Consider the following 17831-nt stretch of genomic DNA (forward strand, 5'->3'; position numbering starts at 1 on the left):
ATTTCCCCCTTGCGAGAGAAAGTGTCGTCCGGTTCTGTCTTCGCTTCGCGAAGATTCGTGATGCATTCCGACGAGGGACGCGCGTTTCCGCTTCGATTACACTTTTGTTTGCCGAGTCGCAACAAAGTATGTTCGTCGTCTCTCCGAAATGCCAAAAGCGGTACATCCAAAAATGTCGCATACGCGCCGTTCTCTCTCATGACGTGAGTTTCCTCGACCGGAATTTACTGTCGTTAAAGCCGTTTTCCGTCGAGTAGCGCGAGCGGAAGCGCTTTGAAGATAACTAGACGACAAACAGAGGAAAGCAAATAGCTACGTACCCTATTATGACTTACACCCTTGTGTCTCAAATGTCAAACATCGTTCATGAGAACCTTTTAACCCCCACCCCAACGTTTTTAGTCCTTTCCAGCTAATGGAAACAATCCGTTCGTAGCTCGGTAGTATGTGAAGAAAGCGAGTCTTTGTAATAATCGTTTACATTACCGAAAATGAAAGTTGAAAGGGGGGTTTATTACTCCACTTTTTACCGAAAAGACGGTAGTTGTTATCACAGATATAAATGCATTCTATTCTATTAGTATTCAGTGTCACACATAAATTTACCACCACTAGATAAAAACTTAGATATCAGCATAATGGAGAATACCAGCGTTAGAATGTACGATTATTCCTTCTGATGATGTTATAGATTACCTGCGCGACTATACGTCGAACATTTGCATTCCACTTTCAGATAATTACGTACGACAATAGCAAGTAAGCGCCCTATTGAATTAGCAAACAATACTAACTATTTAGTTGTACTAATTTGTTATACGACGAGAGACACGATCTTATGACATAGCGATCTCTTGATTTTTCAGTAGATTCAATTCTCAGGCAGACATTCAATTGAAGCTTTAATTGTTTGAAAAACGATCTGTTGTGTCAAGTTGAAGTTTAAGAAGCACTTTATTATTCGGGATAAATAATTTCGAGTAGATTTTCTTGATAATTTTGCGTAATATTTTATTGACTCATTATCAAACGCAGTGCGTTCGCACCGTATACTGCAGTTTTTAAAATCCTTTGGCTTAGATACGTTTATATAGAGACTAATATAATTTTTTTGCTGCACCTAGATCAGAGATATGTTAAACGCAGGTACAGGATGGTGGAACATTACGGAGGGACATTAAACACGATGAAAATGCGCACAGCAAAATACAATGTATGTGATACTTGATACGAAATTACGGTGCGCTCTTTTCGTATCGCTGTTTGTACTTTAATAAAAAAAATTTTAATTTAATTTTGAAATACGTCCTTTATATAATTAAATTGTTACTCTCGACGAGATAAGTATTTCGAATGTATAATCGGTTGCATGTGTGTGTGTGCGTATGGATGTAACGTTTATAAATGGATTTGTTTAACATACGCGTATAGTATATAATATTCAGAAATTTTTTAGACATTAATTAACAATGGGTAAATTGTTAATATTTATCAACGGTAGTAAAGTTACTCTCGAGACATGAATTAAAATACGCCTACCTACAAATACGCAGGTGTTCTTTTTTACGTTATGACTTAACGGTGTCAAGTATATTAAAAAAGAAAATGTATTTTATATTACAGTCAGAGTTTCTTTTATATGTCGTTTGAACGCGATTCCTTTAAGTACAAATGGTATCGGCAAAAACGGGCATATATTTTTTTCTCGGACAAAGGGAATCTCGCGTGGAAAATATTTCGCTATGGAAATTGTTCGCCGCGACGAATCGGATGTTGTGAGAGATACGTCTTTAGAAATGTAGCCGATGAATCGAACGAAGACCCGAAGGAACGATCGCGATGGCGATCACATAATATTCACGTGCGATCGTTATCGGATTTCGTCGTTCGCTCGTACTTTCTTCGAGAGGCTACGGAATGAAGAGTTTGCAGCTCTTCCTTTCTCGAATCGCGCCGCAAATCTACGTCTGCTATCTACATCTTCTTTACAGCATCCTCGACAGGGCCAGAAGCGCCAGTGACGCACCTAAATTCATCACCATGGGTGCCATCGCGGATCCGGCCGAGAGGTCAAGTTTTCTCCTCAAATCCCCCGGCACATCCACGTAGACCTTATTTACTCCCACCTCTTTGATCAATTTCGATAGTTGCGCAGCGTCGACCGAATCGCCCTCCGATGACCAAATCGTCAGGGTCGCGTTGGTGAATGTCGTGTTTTTTAACAATGCCTTTATGGCGTTGATATCGTTCGCCGCAAGACCAGCTCGTACGGGATAAGTTACCGGCTGGGTGACATGGTTCTCTGTCAAAGTGTCGATCATATTCTTGATTTGCTCTGTGGAATATCGACCCTCGGTGATGTTGAACTCCTTTCCATATCTAAAATATTGAATTGTCGAATTTCAATCTCGTAAATCGTGCGACTGGGTAAAAAATAAAATGAATAAAATTTCTGATTGCTTCATCAATATAATGGCCTGAAGAGAAAGAGAATTTTGTCGCGTTTGAAATCATTGTAAAATATTGCGTTTATAAAAGCACGAATCGAACTAGAATTTCACAACAGATGTATATGGTAATTATTTTTAAAGTTTATATAATATTTCCCTCCTTGTTCATCTTCATTGAGCCTTCGAATGTCATAATATACATCTATAATATTGACGTACGTTCAATACACACGTATTCCATTGGAGCGCTAGTTGAATTATCTCCTGTTGAATTATCTCAAGGACTTTATATTTATAACTCCTTTTTTTTTTTTATAAGAGATCTTGCGCTATGGGGGTCATAATATATATTTCTTTGCTTATACGGCTGATTAATTACAAGGTTGCATATTAGAAACTGCTGTTAGTCTGATCAGGTGCACATTGATAGTTGTTTACCTGGTTGTCCAGCCCACAGAAAGAATACTCTCTGGTATGGTATCATTAGCTCCATTTAGGAAGCCTTTCGCATTAACTGGAATGGTAGTAGCATTCACTGGGCCAGGAAGAATGTCCGCGTTCAGGAATATCGGATATTTTAACTAGACAAAAAGAAATATTTTTTACCTATTACACGTTAATTATACACACACACACACACACACACACACACACACACACACACACACACACACACACACACACACACACACACATATATATCTTTTAAATCAAGCAATGCATTTTTATGTATACGCACACTTGGTCGCAACTTTTTGAGAATGGGTATGCTGCTATTGAAAGCTTCATTAGTCTTGAAATCTAGCTTGATGCCCTTGGTGCCATTGATACTGGTGATGTTGAGAAACTCCTCGAGTGACAGATCGCTCTCCACGGCCGGTGGATGTGCCATTATCGGGATATCGGTGTAATTGCTACCGCTGGTGTTGTTAAGCCTGCCTATCACGACGTCGGCCTCCAGCATCATGACATCCTCTTTAAAAAGGAAAGTCGGTTGTCTGCGGGTACATGTGTTTGTGTGTACGTGTGTATGTGTATGTGTGGGGGGGGGGGGGGTGCGAGGCAGCCGTGGTTGAGACGACCGGCTGGGCGGGAGGGTTCCGGGTGTGTGCATACACGTGTGGCGAATATCGATCACGCCTAAAGAGGCTGGAAGACTGCCGGATCCATACATCCGCCAGTGTTAACGCTCGAATGACCGAAAATTCTGATTTTTCCAAGACTGAAGCTCTGATGAATTCGTGACGTTTGGGTAACCGCGACATGAAGGGATATGCCTAGTTTCACACGTTTTATAAAACCGTGATGTCGTTTGGATGTCAAAGTGACCACCGCTTCCAGAAAGATTTGTAGAAGATTATGAAGAGAGATGAACGCATTCTTTTGACGTAATAAAGAGGTCGTGGAGGATTTATCAGAAACGTGTGACGAATGTACGATCAACGTGATGGATTTAACGTTTTTCGCCATTGAGTAACACGCTGTATCGCGAGATTGTACAATGAAGGTCGAACTTTCGTTAGCTTGCATCTTGGCGTCTCATTGAGATTCAACGGGGAGCGGATGTGCTTTTTGAAAACTCTGCGTCAGACGTGACTGCGTACAAATGACTTATTTATGAGCGATTCAATCGCACGGGAAGATAGAAAACTTAAATGCGAGAGTTCGGATACTTCTTTCCAAGAGAGAAAATTCGCACCGAATCCGAAGTTGGCATCTGTCGTTGGCCATTCGAGATGGGAAACGTACGTGCCGTCAAAGGGAGAGGCTGTTTCGAAAAACACGAAACTAATCTCGATGAGATTTGTATTTTATACGGACTCGCGCCTCGTGAAAGCGCGAGGGAAATCTCGGGGGATGCAGACGACGCGCAAAACTGTTTTCCTCGCTGTCGATATTTCTGGAAGCGCACTTTTCAAGGACATCTCGTCATTATTTAAAGCGCGCCGGTGTAAAAATATGTGTCCATCGTGTGCGGGTTGTGCACACAAAGGCGCGCACAATCGGACGGTATGGGATATCCATGACAAACGCAAAAAGCATCGGAGGCATTGAAGGCTAGAGCCGTGCGTATGTAGCGAAATGCCACGTAGTTCATTAACTAATAATACATTGACGGTCAATGGAAGTCGCGAACTCGCGGTAAATTAGCATCCCCTCGAAATATGACATTTCTTTCCGATATCTCCATTTCTCAATATTAAATATTCATCAAAATTGTTGCATCATTGTTTGCAAATAGTTGTGATATAGCCCGTCAGACATCTAAATTATTATTTTATACATTACTGTAATTTCAGTGGCTATTTTTCTATAAGATTTGTAAATTATTGTTTGTGGTGATCATAATTTTATCGAGAGAGAATTATTATTTTAGATTAAATGCTGATATTAACTTTTGAACGATTGTCTCTAAACAGATTTTGTTAAAATATTGCCTATGAAATTATTTCTTGAATGTCGACCGTTTTGTATTCGATGTGCATTTAACATGAAATTGCAACGTTGCTTCATCCGATATCTCTTAAGTTAGAAATTTCGTCGACAGAGCGGAAAATTGAATAAAAAGGCAACCACAGTTAAAATAACATATATCACCCGCGAGTCTGCTCCAGGATTAATAATATATTTTTACTATAATATATTTTTACTTTCAATATGCAACGAATCGTTCCTTAACAACGTAATATCTCCATTAGAATTCCATTTCAAATAAAAGAATTCTTTTAGCTCAAAAGCTCATAAGCTACTTCGATTTAAGAACGATTTACGGAGTGTGGCCGCTAAAGTCACGTCAAAAGTCGTCGAAGCGACATTCCCGGAAATGCCGGCGCATATTTGAGAGAGTGACCAGAACAGGCATCATTTGTCTCTCCATCTCTCGAGTGCAATAAACGAGGAACGAGGGGGAAGGACGGACTGCGCCTCGTCGATTTTAGCGCCGATCGACTTACCTGACGCGAGCGCCTTCTCCAATTCCGCCTGGCTGTTGACAGCGTGCGCCCAGATGATCTTCGTGAGATTTCCTTTGATATCGGGGAAGAACTCGCTCGGGTTACATATGCGTGAGCAGTTGTTGCACATGGCAGCCTCTGAAACATACAGGAAGCCCCTTGACTTCATTATCAGTCCGTGTTTCACATTCGCGCGACACACAGACTTGACCTTCCCCATCGGTATTCTCGAGACCGCCCGACCCATGACCCCAATATTCTGACTCGATATGGCTCGCTCCATAATTGAGCGAGGACTCGAGAATTCCTCGACGCGGCGCGGTGACCGTAGACGACCGAGAATCTCCTCCTCGTCGTGCCGTTTCGATCGATAATCACGTTCATTTGTCACGTTCGTTACGAGTGGCTCCCAAACGCTGGCTCAGCGACCAGCGGCATTTCGCAGGACCACCGTGACCAGGTGGGAACGAACGGCCATGCGAATCCAGGAGTCATCTCGCCGAGAACTACGTTGCTCTTCGATATTTTTTCCTTTTTTTCCTTTTGTTTTTGTTTCCCTGCCACTGATTTGCTCAGTGGCATAGAAGCGAGTTATGTACATACAGAGTCGCGACCGTACGTAGTTGGGATGAATTAATAATAGGGTTGCGTCGATTGAGTCGTCACGGGTTCGTGGAAAATTCCACGGCTCTCTTTCCCCAGTGAGCTGAAACATTTCCGGTACATCTCAGGCCATGTGGCGAGCAAAGCTTTTCGTTCGTCGAATGACCCCACCGAATAGGATTGCGAGGGTGATTGGTCTTTCCACCGAGACCTTGTTGACTGGATCTTTTTTATGGTCGATCGACAACGAATTTGCGTCGTAGTCGGATAAAATTCGCCAGAAAGGCGATTGTTGTCATTTTTTAATTTTACGATTTACAGTGTCGCAGGAAAATAAAGGAACTTTCGCAGCAACACGGCAAATAAAACATTTTGCTTCCTAAGCATTTTGATTAAAAGTTTCTTTCTGCTTTCTTTTTTTTTTTTTCAAAAGAAAAAAAATTACAGCGATTCAGGCATGCTGGTTCGAGCTGCACACTCGACAAGGCGGTCATTTTTAAGTCCAATATTGACAACCGATATTGACTGTAATAAGAACGTTTCACTTCGACTAATCAGCTTACAATCAGAAGACATTGTTTGTTCCTTATCTACTACCAGCTAACTGGAGCACAAAAACTTCATGAGAAACCTTTTTTTTCTACATAACCCGCAGGCTGACGTGATTAAATTACTTGTTAAGTTGCTCAGAATTTATCGTTTATTTTCTACAAACTTTTCTGAAAAAAAACCTCGCGAAAAATCGATAATCAGCCACGTAACTGTGCCAATGATTCCGACTGATTCGTTTCCAATTCATCGATCACGGAGTGAACCCGGACTCACGCCGATCAGTGAAGAGATGCTGAACCGGCTTTTTCTGAAACATTAATAATAGCCTTTTGCCCGTACATTTCCGTTGCACTTTATGATTAATATCCGAACATTAAAACTCATATACTACCATATACTTGATTTTCTATAGAAATATTAAATCCTTTTTATGAAATTCTCGCTGCGATGAGCAAGAAGAATTAAAAGCTGTATGCAGATAAAGATGTCGTTATTGGAAAATTTGTGCATGGGAAAAAGTATATCATAACAATAATTTATTTATCGCTTGAACCGTTACTAGCGAATTGCACTTCTCAGAAATGATATCAAAATTAAACAAACAACTGAGCAATGATACCAAAATGATAATAAAATTAGCTACTACTCGCGAATTAATGTAATGACATTTCTATGTTAGTTGTTTGTGTGTTTATGTGAAGAGGACTAAATACTAAACATATGGATTTCATTTAACTTTAAATATATTTTTGTACATCCCTCCCTCCCTCCCTCCACTAATTTATAGGAATGTGGCAAGATGAAATACTCAAGTGTTTACGAAAAATTTGCATGGAAAATTTCTCATATGCTTTCTGTATCTAGTATACGAATTTGAATTCTTAATTCTTCACTCTGTGTACTGTTTAATATTGGCAGCCAATTTGATCAATATTTATTATAAAAATTCAAATGAAAATCGGAAATAATTGCTCTTATTTGTATTCCGAATCGATTCGCTGCCTCTACAGTTTCTTCCAAAATTGCGTACTCTCTGTTGCTTACATATTTTATTATTTTCCTCTGCTTGATTTCATATTTCTATTTCTTTTTATTCTGGTATTGCAGAGATAAAATTGTTTGACAAAAATGGGGAAGCTGCAGCTATCGCCCCTTGCTGCAGAGTCCATTGTTACCTGAAAACCGGTATATAGAAACTCTGCTGATCAGGATCCGATATTTGAAATCGATTTCCGTAAATATTTCGTAAAATCATACCTGCTCAAGATACATTCTTGCTTCTTTAAAAATGTTCGACAGTTTTTGTTTCGATACACTTCTCATTTATCAATCAATATTTTTCTTCGTTTTGTATTTTCATTTAATTCGCAGATTTATTTTTTAACAGTACAGTCTTGCTCTTATAATGTTTTTAAAGATTTTTTCAGATACGCTTTTGCTAGAGCTTAATGTTTTTTTTGTACGCTAATGGGATATAATCGGCCTTTACTTCAAAATCAAATTGCTTTACCGTGTAATCCGGATCTACCGTGTAATCCTTTCATTGCCAGGTTCATTCTTACACTATCAGAAAAAAATTATTTTTACGTTAATTAAGTAAAAAGAAAAGTAAAATTATCAACAAAAAATTCAAAATATATCTCTTTATATTTTTTTTCATTGTCACTTTTTTTAAAAATAAGATCTTCGTTTGTTATTAACTTTTTCTCAGCATGCACACAATTTCCTTAAAAATTTCGTCACCCATCGCGATGAAAACGGACAGATATTTGTTCAGGTGGTGTATTCATTATTAAATTTTCGGATTTTCGAGCAAATTCTCACAATATATGAAAGAGCATTGATAAGATCGCCCTTCATCCATTGCTCTATTTTCAATAATTTTTTTTTTGTAAGATTTTTCTTTATATTACTTCTTCGCTCTTGCATTTTTCCAAAATAATTTTTACAGTGCTCACTGTGACACGTTATAAACGGTAATTACTACTTGATTGATGTGTAGTAAAAAATGGCCAAAATTGAAGCAAGACTTACCCGTGTCCCTATCTTAATCCCTATTTTTTCCAGCTAGTAAATAATGTAGATAGCGAGTACAGCTACGATATAATGGAGTCTCCAGTACAATAATAAAACTTTTATAATAAGAAAGCACTAACTGGTTATACAGTATAACGTAAAATTTCTTGCAGAAAAATTATTTTGGAATTTTTAATTAAAGTAAGAACCGATATTATTCATACGGTTGCAGATGTTAAAATATAATATACGAATATAAATAAAGTAAATTTAATAATTATGAAATAATAATTTTTCCATTGTATAGATAGCCTTATCTCATTCGCTGAAGTATACACTCTGTAAACATTTATATGAAAAAAGGAAAATTGAGAAAAGTAGGTTTCGAACGTGCAAAATGCAGCGTTCCAGTCTGCTGCCTTATTCGCTGTGTTATGTTTGCTATCTGCTAACCTCATTCGCGTACTCAGTACAAAAGAAATTTTCAATGCAAATTTCTCACGAATAATTGAATATTACGTTATGCCACTTGATTATGAATTAAAACGGGATAAATTTCACATTTAATTAAAATTTCACATTTTATTACTATTTCATTACTAATTTTTTTACATTTTTAAAATTAGGCGAAATCTATGTGTCCTCCCCTTGTAAATCCTTTTTATGAAATTTTCGCTGCAATGAGCAAGAAGAATATAAAAAAATATATGCAGACAAAAACGTCATTATTGGAAAATATTTGCACTTGGGTGTGAAGGAGAGGGAATACGTCGTTATATAACAATAATTTACTTATTGGTTGGAAGAACTGTTGCGAGCGAATTGCATTTGCTGAGCAATGACACCGTAACAAAATTAGCTGGCACTCCCCGGGTTAATGTAATGACATTCCTATGGAGAGCTAATGTCTGTTCGTGTGCTTAGACACACGATACCAAGGAAATGACTCAGCGGATAGTATTTGAACTGGTCACGCGACGTTACATTCGATTTTAATTCTCGTCGCTTATGACGCTTTATCTGGCGTAAGTAACTTTCTGAAGCCGAATAGCTTCAGGAGGAGCATCGTAGCCGCGCACTTTGTCCTTACCAAAAATCCGAGCTCCCCCGAATTGCGTTTTGGGGGGAGCAACGTATGTCGTTGCTACAATGTCTTCGAAACGACCGTTTCCGGTCCGGCGGTCTCGCACAGAGGCCATACTGTGCTAGAACCGGTCCGACCACGGGGGAAAATCATGAGAGCGGTCCTTCTTTTTTGTTACGAGCGGTCGAGGTCCGCTTGTGCGACCGAACGCTATGAGATCGAGGCAATTGAATTGACCTCGGCCGAACTAAGGCAAGCTAATCGGTGCGAACATCTATCCTCTATCGAGGTGCAGGTTTTCGAAGATTACAACGTGCTGTCCCGCGACGTTCTAGGAAAACTTTTTTATCATCACGATTGGATTTTTTCATATCAAATGAGATATTTCGATGAGATGTATGTATATATGATAAAAATGAATTTACTTTGTACACAATGTTTTCTTATCATTTTATCAGTTTTCGAGTCTTTGAACTCTTACGGTTTAAATTCGGTTTAATTACAGTTATAAGATTAGAATAATCTAGGATTCTTTAAAATCATGATTTCTAGAATTTTAAATTTTACATCTTTTCCCTGTCTATATTTGTTTAATAATTATATATCGATGCTAGTATAATTTTATACAATTTATATAACCTGCGTAAGATATAAATATAAGAGTTAAATTCAAAATATGAAATTATTTGAATTTAATTCTATTTAAATTTATAATTATTTTCCAGTTTTTTTATTAATTGCATAATCTGTTATTTATTTGTTAACTACGTATATCAACATATATCCAGCGCAAAGCTGTCAAACTGTCGAGTCAGCTGCTTTGCCTTCGTCGACTAACCAATTATGAAATGCGATGCACATGGGCCTTGGATACGCCCAAATTGATGCAACTTTGTATATCAGGGCATTCGCGACGTCAAGTATTCCGCGCTCGAACAAATATTTTTATCCGGAAATGCCCAACTTTTTGATCAAACGTAGACATAACACCGAGTGCGTAATATATTAGGCAACAAAACAGTCGTGATGTTTTTATGGAATGTATCTATTTATAACGTGGCGCTGAAATAAAACACTCCACAAGTAGAAATATCTATTCATACATTCGTGAAATGAAACAAGTTGCAGAAACAAGAAATAAAGTTGTATAACAGTTTTAATTGATTGAACGATTGATTAGCTTTAAGGTTGAATTTTTCTAAAGCTACAAGTATTATATTCGCATATAACGCATATAAATTACATGTAAAAGGATCACGTACGCGGTAAGAAAATAACGATTTCCGTTAAGACACGACGCGACATATAAATCTTGTGCGCATCGAGAAATTGATGCAGAAAACAATGCCAGTTGTAAAATGTTCCCGTCTAGAATTTCGTCTTTGCGACTTCCTATATCTCTCCAAACTGAGCGTCAAGCTTTATCGTCCTCGCTTCATCGGAGAATGTCAAACGTCACGAGCGGTATATCGGCCGCCCTTCAGCTGCGCAACGGCGCTTTATCGCGGCCTGTATTTTCTTAGCTCGACACACCGATGCGACGTATATCGTGGATACGCCGAGAATGCAACGGGGGAATATCGAAGTCGAGCTTCCAGCCCCGCGAGCAACACCGCCGTCGACACGGGGCCGCCTCTCGCGATACGGAAGAACTCGATGCCCCTCGTAAAGGCTGATAAGGGCATCTTCCACGCGTCACTACACCCCATAAGAGTTCGCAAATAGTCGCGACTACCACCGATCTTCCTTCCGCTTAGAACGCTCTTTCCGATGGCTCGGGATGGATCGGTTAGCTGGCGAGGCGGATCTCCAATGGGTTTCACCTTACTCAGCCGTCTGACAAAGCGTGACTTATGGCCACGTCTATTACCGCGGAACTTAAGTCTCGATTAAGATGGGAATCGACCGGTCGAGAACAGCAATTTGGAACTTCGAACGAAGTTTGATATCTTGAATTTGCGTAACAGAGTTTCACATCAATCCTAACTCTACATAGAGATGTAGATTAAGTCGTGGATTAACTTTTATAGGAATTCAAAACTTTTCCGGTCTCGAAATTCCTAATGTCCAACGTGAAAACTTAAAAAAAAAACTTTTTTTTTTTTATTAACTTGTTATTTGAATTTCATATTTTTAGATTTTTAGATTTTAGATTTTAAATTTTTAATAATCACTGTAACGTGTGACTGAATATTTGATTGTTTTCTCAGACGAAGAATAAAATTCTGAGCGTTAAAAGTTATTACGAATTGTAGCGATTATCGATTCCCGTGGCGCAAACAGCGCGAATCAAGAAATGATTTATGCACGTCATGACACTACACAAATGTGATATTGACGGGCTGATGATAAACAAATAACGCACACTGCACGACGATGTGCCATCTGCCACACTTGTTCCAAACTGTTTAAACTGCGAGTGTCCGTCGAAATATTTTTAGATAAAGTGCGATATATCTATTTCTTTAAGTTGATTATTTCAACGCTCGCTCAAGTTTCACGTAAATTATTGATGGTGCCAGAAATGAATTATTGATGGTGGCATTTCGACATCAGCAGATGTCGACTACTTACGTAGAATATGTGATTTGTAATGGACCATTTTATCGATTTATACAATAAAATGTATTCAATACTGCGGAATAAGATGAACAATGTTCTAAATGAATTCATTTTACAAATAGATTGCGATAAATGAACGATCCTTCGAAGAGCTTCGAATGTTTCTAACGATTGTATTACAATGTTCTTTATGAAGGCCTTGCATTAAAATGTAATGGAAGGCTATAATAGGCTTTTATCATGGATTCCGGTGAGCGTAAAAATTTGACGAAGTTTTGGAATTTGACCTCGGCTTACACGTGGACGATATTAATACTGTATATAATATTAAACATCATTTAGGACTTGTTAGAACAAATCAATTAATTATAAATGATATGATTATCTAATACGATTATCTATCGATTCAAACGTCAAACACGCGTAATAATAGATTCAGGTAATTCTACGGCTTGAAGCTGGAATGTGGAAATCGAGAATGGAAATTAAGATACAGATATGAATTAATGTGTGAAAAAAATGTGATTATAAGATGAACGTTCCCATTTTGGCTTTTCATCAAGCGTGCTTCGTTTCCTCGTACGATGAAGCGATTTTTAACTTTTTCATCCCTCTAAATTAAAAAAATTTTCCCGTTTAACGAGAGCTAATAAGCCATGTCGGTTCTCACGCAATGAGAACTTTGCTCCGATCTCAATCATTTACGCTCGAGCATAGATCGCGATTCACATAATCGATTCGCAAGCGTTACTGCGCCCCCGTTCTGGAGTCAACGACCGCATTTGCGAAGCCGGAGTATTTCCAATCTATATCTCAGATAGATCGAATTTACAACGAACTCGGACAACGCTCGCCGGATGCAGGGAGAACTGCAAGTGGTATCATTTGCGCTGCAGCGTGCAACCGAACGATGAGCGGCTGTGCTCTGCTTATCACGGGTAAACATGCTTTTATCATCAGGTTGTTATTTTTTTCCATCTCATGTAAGCCATATTATTTCGAACGAGTTCCAGTCAGGTGATGTCAAACGGCGACGTTGCGATGATGACTCAGATGACTCTTTCCTTTGATTCAGATAAGAAGGAAATCGTATCTCTGTGGTATCTCTTTATACAATATGCGTCCCTTTTGTCGGAATGATGATAAAAACGGCGAATTAATGTGTAATGCATGATTACGACACAGTCATGTGACGTTGAAATGATTCTGCTCTGTCGCGGATAAATATTTCTCGATAATTAGTTTGTAAAGAGCTCAGGCATTTCAGCATCACTTCATTGTGAAACAGCTTCGCAACATGCTGCGTAATAACATCGCGATCCAATGCCGCAACAATTATTTCTTCTTTCTCGTTGTTCAGCTTCTTGATATAATTATTTACGACGAGTCATTGTACTTCTTCCCGCCGTTCCCGCGGACGTTCGCGCGAATCGATGATCAAAGCGGTTTTGCTTCGCTATTAGTTAACGTATTTTGCTGTTACAGTGAAATGTAATATGCGATCATTTAACGTTACCGTTTCTATGTTGACGTATACGAGAGCGCACGTCACGATGGTTTAAACTAACGCCAGACTGCGTGATTCGTGTTATTCGCAATTCGGATTTGCAGTATTTTCTATTCATATGAGATTTGTGAATAGTATGAATGCGCAGATTTGTCCTCGGAATTGCTATTCGTCACTTACTATTCGTATATAATTCGCCAACTGAGCGGGTTTTTTTTACGAAATCCAAGAGCGTGAATCATAAATCGTACATGATCTGGTATTAGTATATACGGCACGTAATATATCATAATGTTATTCGCGAATTATTTATGTGTGACATTGAGACATCTACGTGTAACTTCGACATACAGTAGACAACGGGAATTGCCCACGTAACAAATATCTTTTCGACGTTGTGGAATCGTTGCTAAGTCGTAAATTTCAAACGTGTATTTAAAAATTTATTATGTTAATTTTAGCTAATTATAGCCTGATTAATTTTAAATCTGCTTACATTATTCATAACAAAAATCATTTGCGAAAAATATGATTCGTTTTTCGTTGATTTTAGAAAAGTACATCCTCGGTCCTTATACAGTTACGTATGTTTTTCATTATCGGAACACTGATAACTTCGAGCCCGCGATCGAAATTTCGATGAGAGGAAATTACACCAACTTTGTTATTTTTATATCTTTCGCCCTGTGCGCTTACCACATAAACCGCGGGCGTGGACAGGCAAAGGTGCGCTAAAAACAGTTTATTTTTGTACTATTTTTGCACGGTATGTAAGTTACATGCCACCGGCATCGTCATGGTCACGGCGTTAATCTATTTTTGCGGACGTTTTATAAGCAACATACTCCAACATTGCGGGATATAACCGGATCGTAGTGCCTTTGAGAATAGCAATTGCACTTCTCTCCTAATGGAAAATGCATTTGAAAAATACTTGTTCTTTCTCAAGCAGTGAGTAATATTAATAGTTTGGCTGTAAGAGCCAGTTTCGCTCTTTACATTGTTTCCATAAAAAATTTTTCCATAAAAATTTCCGGGAAAAAATTTTCGCGTCAAAGGCGAAGAAGTTGGAAAAATGTGCGGTAGGTCTTATGACCTACTTACGTATGGAGAAGAGGTAGGAGAGAGGGGAAGAAACGGCGGAAGAAGCGACGCGCGTCGGTGGTGCACGGTAAATATTGCGGAATCCCGGAATTAATTGTGCCTCCGTCGCGCAATCGAGCGGCGGCTAAAATTAAGGGCTAATTTAATGTAAGACGTTAAAGGCTCTGGAGCACACAGACATATATACGCCGACCGACGTGCGTCACCGTGAGATTATTATTAGCGATCGATTGGGGGGACGGATCGAGATGAAGATTTATTATATATCACCACCCTGAGACCGCGTCTCCTCGAATTCTTGCGAACTACTCGTCTCGACTTGGCTGCTCTAACACGGGCGAGTCTTAACGCGACGATCGAGTTAATCCGGAGTAACATGTCGGGAAAACTTGTTGTCGCGTATCGGGCGAAGTGTGAGCAAAAGAAACTTTAATTGATTACAATCACCGTGAAGTGAAGTTGCTTCAATCCTGGATTTTCAGACCTCGTTATCGCGCTCCGTAAACTCCGCGTCTCACCCCGCTCCTCCCGTCTAATTGGAGCATTGTATGCCCGCAAATTGATTTAAACTCGCGAAACTTTCCATCCCGCGTGGAGGAATGACTTTCCGGAACCATTCATTGAGGATCATTCATTTGCTCGTCGCGGCGTCGAATCGCGCCGCGGACATTTGAATCGACGCGATCTATATATAAAAAGTTTCGTGATCGTAAATTCACGATCCATCTCGCTCGCCCAGATCGGCAGAGATCGAATGTCGCGTTCATTGTTTCATCGCGGGAGAACTTTTCGTACTTCATTTCCGATCTCCATCTCGCGAGAATTGAATTCTATAAATGCGAGGCTACGTCGCCGAGCTTCGAAGGCTTTGAAGACTCCATCCGTTACGTCCAACGTAAACTTTACTCACACGACTTAACACTCGGAGAAGCTCTTCGCCCGATGGACAGCCGAGGGGGAAGTGGCGCGACAGAAAAAGAAAATCGATACGTCTATTAGAGGAGCGTTTGGTTTTTCGATGCGCCGAGGCAAGCGAGGCCACTTGGTTTACTTTGGATGGATGGCGCGATCGAGAAAGATACTCCAGATCTCTCGATTTCACGATCTGCTAAGCGTCAGACTCGTAATCGTCGTGCGGGATGCGGCTTTAAAATAGGATCGATACACAACGTCCGCTCCGCTTTCGAACTGCCTTGCGAATGACCGAGAGCGTTAGTGATTCTTGCATGGTGATTTATGCTCCCGCGCCTGAACATAACGGCCGTTGATGTCCGAACATCAACGAACTGTCAACAAGCTAGGTGTGCGTTATATACATCGTCACCGAATGAGAAGTATATCCGATATTCTTGGTGCGAAGCAACATTCATCCCGCAATTTCTTATTATCGGAATGACGCACGAAACAATTTTTCCGTTGCTGGAGTAATGTGAACAGCGCTTTATTTAATAACATATCGCGCGAAAATTTTTCTAATATTTTTAACGAAATAACACTAATGTCATTCAATCCATGTCATTCAATAAATCTGACTCCAAGAAACCATGTCCTGTAACAAAAGCGACCGCGTGCAATCTTTGCAACTACAGAAGTCCGTTCGGCAGGATGCGAGATAGGACGTAATATTTTCGGAGCAGGATGCGAGATAAGGCACAATATTTATCGCATTTGTTACGAGAACGTTACGTTATGATATTTCAAATCCACTTTTTTAAACAACGTATGACAAAGCGGCTGCGTTTCAAATTGAACTTACGGATCACCGCCAACAGTAGGATCGGCACGATCGTGGTACCCGTCATGATCGTCGTCTCCGAAATTCGGGGTGGCCCAACGAAAGAAGGGACGGGCAGACGCGAGAAAGAAGAAGACCGTGACGGTGTAAGACAAGGTAGAGACGCACGACTCGGATAGAGACGACGTGGCTCTCCACGGCACTCTCTCTCTCTCTCTCTCTCTCTCGACTAGACGCCCGATCAACTCGGCAGTCTCGAAACGACTGACTTGACTGTCTCCCCGCGGGAGCGGAGCGGTCGGCCGATCGTCGAAATCCGGGCGCACGTAATGGCACGTAGAGGCTGGTCGGTCATATTTCGCGGCGCCGCAACGCCGCGCCGGTACACACGTGCTCTCGCCGCCATCTCTTCCCGGAGGAGGAGGGGGAGAAGAAGGGGGGGGGGGACGGAGGAGCCCTTGAGCGCGAATCGCAAAACGCAGCCGGGGGACGCGCGGATCGAACCGAGCGGATTTGCTCTCGGCCGTATTTCGAACCGTAAGGGTTGCGAAGCATCCCTCCGGCTACCGCGACTCTTATCGCGGTCTCTCGGTGCCGGGCATGGGATTTCCGCGTGGGACGTTCGCGACTGATCGTCGCCGACGTACTCGCGCCGCCGGACGGGGGATGGGGGAGGGAGAGGGGGAGGGGGAGGGAACGCGTCGTTGCGGAAATGTCGAGTTCGCGTCGCCAGGCAGATAGACCGCTCGTCATACGCGTCTGTAAATGGAATATCTACATCCGGGGATTGAAACCGTCTCCTCTACGTGCGACAGAGGAGAGGAAGGTGTGGCTTTTTTTTCTCTTTTTTGCGCACCCTTTTACCACTCATTGAACTGTACGTTGTACGTAACCGCTTTATTCTAATCCCTAGGTAGAATGAAGTAGAAAATCATGCCTTCTCGAGAATAAAATAGTAGGACAACTATATGCGTACAAGGAGGAAAAAAAAACTTGGTCAAAATTTATTTGTAATTGTAATACGTAATATCTTCATATCTTGAAATAGATATCCTTGAATATACAATAACACGATGCAATCTAAAGTACACAGTGTACACTTGTAGTTGTTATCCAAATAATTATATTATTCTGTTGCATATTACTGCAAGGTTATTGCAATAGGCAGCACTTCCAGCCATTATGTTAAGCTTCGCAAATGAAATTTCCATGGCGACGTTGAAAACGCGAGGAATTGATTAAACAATAAAAGCTTTAATCAGTC

At 40.3% G+C, this 17831-nt stretch overlaps 1 protein-coding gene and 1 long non-coding RNA gene across 2 annotated transcripts in view; one reads left to right on the plus strand and one right to left on the minus strand.

Moving 5' to 3' along the window:
- LOC148935433 (uncharacterized) overlaps positions 1 to 17831 on the plus strand; it is a 115442-nt gene that overhangs the window by 92729 nt on the left and 4882 nt on the right. The gene's annotated exons all lie outside the window — the stretch shown is intronic.
- On the minus strand, positions 986 to 16902 carry LOC105427516 (protein FAM151B). Its single transcript, XM_089082012.1, has 5 exons — positions 16589 to 16902; positions 5405 to 5542; positions 3190 to 3425; positions 2889 to 3031; positions 986 to 2379 (listed from the first exon to the last, which is right to left on the minus strand). The coding sequence occupies exons 1-5, from the start codon at positions 16632 to 16634 to the stop codon at positions 1986 to 1988; spliced, it is 957 nt and encodes a 318-aa protein (XP_088938138.1). The 5' UTR covers positions 16635 to 16902; the 3' UTR covers positions 986 to 1985.

This window comes from Pogonomyrmex barbatus, unplaced genomic scaffold (genome assembly GCF_055798465.1).
Source record: "Pogonomyrmex barbatus isolate J1 unplaced genomic scaffold, ASM5579846v1 scaffold5, whole genome shotgun sequence".
NCBI lineage: Eukaryota > Metazoa > Arthropoda > Insecta > Hymenoptera > Formicidae > Pogonomyrmex > Pogonomyrmex barbatus.

What these genes read in the sequence shown, in the direction of transcription:
- LOC105427516 (XM_089082012.1), bottom strand. Translation starts at nt 16,634, where the DNA reads ATGACGGGTACCACGATCGTGCCGATCCTACTGTTGGCGGTGATCC. An exon ending in CCTACTGTTGGCGGTGATCC is followed by an intron (nt 5,543 to 16,588) that starts GTAAGTTCAATT and finishes TGTATGTTTCAG; the next exon opens with AGGCTGCCATGTGCAACAAC. An exon ending in TCTGTGGGCTGGACAACCAG is followed by an intron (nt 2,380 to 2,888) that starts GTAAACAACTAT and finishes TCAATATTTTAG; the next exon opens with ATATGGAAAGGAGTTCAACA.